This window comes from Ochotona curzoniae, unplaced genomic scaffold (assembly GCF_017591425.1).
Source record: "Ochotona curzoniae isolate NIBS_2020 unplaced genomic scaffold, NIBS_Ocur_1.0 contig_2723, whole genome shotgun sequence".
NCBI lineage: Eukaryota > Metazoa > Chordata > Mammalia > Lagomorpha > Ochotonidae > Ochotona > Ochotona curzoniae.
In genome coordinates, this window is record NW_024465573.1 from 1,566,941 (window position 1) to 1,573,284 (window position 6,344).

The 6,344-nt window shown below is 39.4% G+C and overlaps 1 protein-coding gene across 1 annotated transcript; it reads right to left on the bottom strand.

The window, feature by feature from the left end:
* Positions 1 to 3,414: 3,414 nt before the first annotated feature.
* LOC121153944 (olfactory receptor 149-like) lies at positions 3,415 to 4,353 on the bottom strand. Its single transcript, XM_040976702.1, has one exon. It carries the CDS (start codon positions 4,351 to 4,353, stop codon positions 3,415 to 3,417), a length of 939 nt encoding a protein of 312 aa, XP_040832636.1.
* Between the last annotated feature and the right edge of the window lie 1,991 nt (positions 4,354 to 6,344).

A 6,344-nucleotide genomic window follows, 5' to 3' on the forward strand; every position in this document is an offset into this window, starting at 1 on the left:
TTTTGAACCTGTCATTGATACTGTCTCAACCCAGATGTTTCGAAGAAGGGAACTTGCATTATTTTTAACATATTGTTTACCCAATACTATGTCAATTAATTCCATAATGTTGTATATTGATACTGTGGCCTCGTTGGGGCTTTTAACTGACTGGATCTTTACTCTGTTAGACCTATTTTCAGACCATAGAAGGTCTCCCCAAGAGGCCACTGAACTTATCTGGACAATAAGACGCTGAACTTTATGCTAGGCATGTGTCTGCAAGCAATGAATCTCAACCGAACTTGAACTATGGTTATGCAACAAGGTGGAGGAATCCACCATGGGGGGAGGGGTATGGGAGGGGTGGGGGGAATCCCCAGCGCCTATGAAACTGTACTACACAATACAATGTAAGCAACAATAATAAAAAAAAAAAAAAAAAAAAAAAAAAAAAAACAATTCCTTATCCCCAGTTCCTTGATATCTTGCTCAATTACCTCTGAGATTGACCAAGGATTTTGCTCCTTTGTAGAGGAGGCATTAGTAATATTCATTGTGCCATTGTCTTCTTTTGCTCTTGGTCATTGCAATTTTGATTAACAGATTCTTCTCCTTAGGTCTGGTTTCTAAGCTGCTTTGCTCACTGGCTTACAGGTTGATTTTACTGATTGCATTCAGTACTCAGTTCTTTATTTGCAACCACTCATGCTGTTCCCTTCAGCAAGGTTTAGTTATGGGCTCTTGTGCTAGGCTTCCATCCCATTTTCTGTAGCCCCAGCTCCTGGCCTGCCACTTTCCATTCCCTATGATCCCATGCTGCGGCTTCACTGATGCCTGCTCAACATTTTTCCCACTGCTGGTTCTAGTAGTATCCAGGAGTTGACAGATACCACCTATCCTAGATCATAGGGTTGCACAGATTTTCTTTTTTCTTTTTCTCTTCTTGCCAGAATCCAACCCAATGGCTGTTAGGCCTGAGTATCATCTGAACTGAAGTTGGATTTAACCTGTAAGATACCAAGTTGGCACTGTTTTCCCAGTTGGACCAATGCAATGTGTTGAGCCAGAAATGACTTCTCTCCTGGCTTAGTACATGTCTCTCTACCATCACAGGCTTTTCCTCAGTACACACAATAGCACAATTGAAACTGGTGGGTATTTGGGCCACAAAATAAATCCTATTTCTACATCCAAGTGCTTGGGCTCCTACCATTGTGGTTTTGATTGTAATTGGACCAAGTAGATCAGCAGGGCAAACAGTTCTATGATTGGGTCCACCTCTTAAGTTCCCAGTAAACTCTCCTTTCTACCTGGTTACTTGTGGAGCTCCAATCGCTGATCATGACTGGGGTATCTAGTTACTGCAACACAACTCTGTTGTCTCTGCTGCTTCCCCATGTCCCGGAGTCTCTAGGAGTCCCTCTGCTCCTCGACTGTCTTCTGTTTCCTGGGATTGTTCCCTCTCTGCTTCACCTCAGCTAATCCAACTCTGTTTAAACTTGTCCTCATCCAATTCTGCCATCTTTGCTCACCACTTCTTCAGCTCTAGCAGTTGACTTCCTACAGGGTGAGGGATATGCTAACCTATTTGTGGATTCCAGAAAGTTTTTGATGATGTTGCCCACTATCAGGGTTTTGTAGAATGCTTTCTTAGCATCTTTTCTGAAGATTAGGCTTACATGGATTATTCTTATTTGTCTTGTTTATATGTAAACTATATGATTATCTCTTATATTCTGAGTTTATAGAGACATATTTGCTTTTTAGCATATTCCTGGATTTAATTAGCAAATTTTGTCATTAATTTTTATACTTATTTTAATGGGTAATATTAATTTTTATATTATTTTGATGTTTTTTTCTAGTACGTGTTTCAAGGTAATGACAACTTTGAAACAATTGAATGATGATTTTGTCAAGTGTGATTCAAATAACAGGAATTGGGACTTCACTTATGATAAGACTTCCTACAAAAATTATGTTTCACATGAGTCTTAAATGACAAGAATAAATGTGTCTACCTAAAAGATTCTGAAACAGAATTTAAACTAAAAAAATAAAGGGCCCAGAGCTTCAGAGAAGAGACCAAGAAACAATACTGTTTTTTTTTTTTAAAGATTTATTTTTATTATTTTTTCATTGGAAAGGCGGATATACAGAGAGGAGAGACAGAGAGGAAGATCTTCCGTCCGATGATTCACTCCCCAAGTGAGCGCAACGGGCTGATACTATGCCGATCTGAAGCCAGGAGACTCTTCCGGGTCTCCCACGCGGGTGCAGGGTCCCAAAGCTTTGGGCTGTCCTCTGCTGCTTTCCCAGGCCACAGGCAGGGAGCTGGAAGGGAAGCAGGGCTGCCGGGATTAGAACCGACGCCCATATGGGATCCCGGGCGTGCAAGGCGAGGACCTTTAACCACTTGCGCCACCGCGCCGGGCCCACAATACTGTTTTTATAAACTTGCTCAATCCTCTAACCTGAAACCCGTGCACAATATTCTCACTAGTTCAGTCTGGACAATTTAGTGACTTATCCCTGATTCTGAAAAGAGTCAAAGTGATGGAACACTTGTCTCTGACTCTGTCCCTGCCTCTGCTTTCAGCCCCCTTTGTTCCTATCACTCTTTCCTTCCTCATCATCTCTTTTTTCCTTCCATCCCTTTTATTCCTATCAACTTGGTCTCATTATTTCCTTCATCTGTCATCATCCCCTCCTTATTGTGTTTTTCTTCCAGGTTGTAATGGCACACAACTTACCACAAAGTCAATTGGAAAAGAAAGGGATATAAAGGTGAGGAAACTAAAGCTGAAGTCTTTGTGTGAGCAGATTATACCAAACCATGACCGTGCTAGAGAACACAATGAGAAAAAATTTAGAACAGACTCAGTCACTCTTTCACATACTCTTATCTACTTTCTCCAAATTCTCTTTCTATTTCCTGTCACCTTGGTACCCAATTAAGTCCTAGCTACAGATGTTGAGACTTGCCGACAAACTTTGTGGATGACATAGGATAGCATTTCTGAGTCATTCATTCTAGATCTTAGTTTCCTTGAATAAATACTTTGCATTAACACAGTTTTCTTGTATTTTAGAAGTCACAGGACATCACCTGTAAGCCATACATGATTGAGCCTATTCATTTCTTTAGTAATTCCTAGACTATAAAATGGGATCTTACTCAACACAGACATTTTAGTTGGCAATTATGTAGTAGTACCAATGAGGATTAGGATGGGCCATATCCTAAGAAGTTAGGAAAAAAGAAGAGGATGCAAGAATAGCAATTAAAAAAGAAAAACGGAGGCAATGTTCGTCATATTTATTCAATTGGGGAGAAATCATGTTCAAGTAGTGATAATATTTGTGTTTTTTATAGCAAAAAAATAAATTCTATAAGCAAAGTAATGAATTATCAGGTTAATTGCTGATCCTCTATCCCACACTTCGAAAAAAGGAAGTCATTTGCTGTAGTACTTTCCTCAGAGAACACTTTACTTCTTTATTTCTTAAGCTATAGATCAAAGGGTTCAGCATAGGAGTAACCAGATTATTCAGTACCTGAACAGTTGCATTAAGCCAAGGATTGGGAGTGGGTTGCAAATAGATAAGGACCACTGGCATAAAGGAGAGAAGGATGGCGGTGAGGTGGGCACTGCAGGTGGAGAAGGCACGGCGTCGGCCCTCTGTAGATTGAATTTGAAGAATGGAGCAGACAATACAGCTGTAGGAAGTGAGGATGAGAAGGAAGCAGCTGAGGGGCATGAGGCCCACGCTGATGAACCCCACCATCTCCAGGGACGACGTGTCTGCACAAGCCAGCTTCAACATCACTGGGATATCACAGAAGTAATAGTCCACATCACTGGGGCCACAATAGGGTAATTGGAAAGTCAGAGTGGTTAGAAAGGTGGCCTGGGTACAGCCAAACAAGGAGGTCCCCATGGCCAGGATGGCACACACTCTGTGGCTCATGATGATGGTGTAGCGTAGAGGGTAACATATGGCAACAAAACGGTCATAGGCCATCACCGTGTACAGGAAACACTCAGTGCAGCCCAGGAAGTGGTAGAAGAAGAGCTGGGACACACAGCCTGCATAGGAGATGGTCCGGCTGTTCCCTGAGAGATAGAACAGCATCTTGGGAGAACTCACAGAAGGGAAAAATATGTCACAAACAGACAACTTGCACAGGAAAAAGTACATAGGCGTGTGAAGCCGAGTAGAGGAAACAATGGCTAGTAGAATGAGCAGGTTCCCCAAAAGGGTAAAGATATAGAAGGACAAAAACAAGACAAAGAGCATGGTCTCCAGACCTTCTGTGTGTGGGATGCCCAGCAGGATAAACATGGTCACCATCGAGACATTCCTCATTTCTCTCAGAACGTTGGACTTTAAAAAAGAACATGAGATTCCAAAATGTGAGGCTTTACGTAAAACTGATAAGCAATCTAATGGGTGTGTTGGTTTCATATTTTAGCAATCAACCTTCTTATTTGGGTTAGAGCTACAAAAATATAAGGACATGCAAATTCTTAAGCAGATTCTGGAAATTTGGCTTGAACCATGTTAGATAAGGAAACCAAAATCTCCCAGATTATAATCACAACCTTTTATAAAATAGTACAGGTTGTTTATATAAGAAATCTGGAAAGAAAACAGAAGAGGATGATTGTTGGGAAAAGCACAGAGTCTGGAGAAGAAGCTCACACACAAATGAGTTTTCACTTTTTGCTTTTTACTTCTTTGTTATTGTGATTTTGAACTTGTGCTGTGGCGCCTCAGAATGCTGGAACTCCACTAGGTATTCATGCCTTCTACAAGAGAATCTGACAAAAGGGGCCTCTGTCATCAAAGAATGCTAGGGAATCTGTTTTATTTCTCTCCATTTAAAATTTCATCTGTGCCTCAAGGATAGGGCTAATTTTGAGATCATATAGCCATGACACGAGAAATCAAAATTTGGAAAAATGTGCAATCTCTGGAAAAAAGAATCATGTATGTAGTAGTGTGTTTATTTACAAGTGTCGGTGTGTAGTGAGAATGTGTACGTTTGTAGACAAACAAGAGTTGTGGAAGAAAAACAAAGTCAGACTCACCGCTATACTGGATGTGTAGAATGGGCCAAAAGACATCATAATCAGTGATCTTAAGTGTAAGATATTAAATAGTTCTGCTATTGTTTGAGTGTCACATGTGCAGACAAACCTAATGTAGGTTTTTGGAATTGAACTGACACAAGAACATTACACAGGGCAAGTATTATAAATAGCTCATTTGATGCTAACTGAATAGATGATTTGTTAAAGTAAATACATATACATATTCTCACCCAAATTTTAACAGCAACCACGGTCTAATAGCTTAACATGAAGAGTGTCCAGAATACAATCTGAGTTTATTCAACAAATAACCAAACACACAAGAAATATAAACAACCCTCAAGAGAAAAGTTCATCGACAAACACTAACTCGAAGATGACACAGATGTTGAAAACGGTCAAAGATTTTGGAACAGCTTATACACCCATGTGCCATGAGAGCATTTGAAGTGAATAGATAGTTCTTTCAGAGAAATATTAAGTAAAAATATCGAAAGCAGAGAGATTTTAGTGCTGAAAAATATACTTGATACTTAGGAAAATATTTATACTTCCCTCTTGGGCATTTATTATGATTCTGTCTTAGGTTGCTCTGAGGCAACAATTAAAAACATTTACCATGCAAAATATCTATATACACTTTAAGTCTGCTTTCTAGAGAACGGATTTCATTCCTGATTTCAGTGCTTTATGCTAAGGACTATTTTCGGTTTCTAATCTCTTACATATTGAAGTATTTTCACGTGGTTCATTGTAACACCTTCACTTCAGTTGTATAAACATTTTAAAGATCATGTAGGTATCAACCATGAGAGTCACTTTTTAAAAAGCTCATAAATATAAATATTAAATGATCCTCTAAGTATCTATCTGTATTGCAAATGCATCTTAAAAGTCACATTAAAGATTATAAATTGGCCAGGTGGCAAAAATCCCTTATAGAAATGATTTAATAAAAATAACAGTTAACGTTGATTGAATGTTTACAAAATTTTAAATTCAACAGTCTCTTTTTTCTTAACTATGTCTCAAAGCAGTCATTCATTGGAAGAGAAAATTGAGCAAAAAGGGACTTACATATATATCATATATCTGTAAAGAAACTAAGCTATGATTCTGACCCAGCTCTGAGTAGACACAGGATTTCGAACGCTTCTGCTTTGAGATTTTGCCCACCAGGATTTTGCTCTGAGAAGCAGAGACATCATGTCTGGTTTAACCACCTGGAACACTACTATGCAGATTTGTTGTGGGCCTTAACAT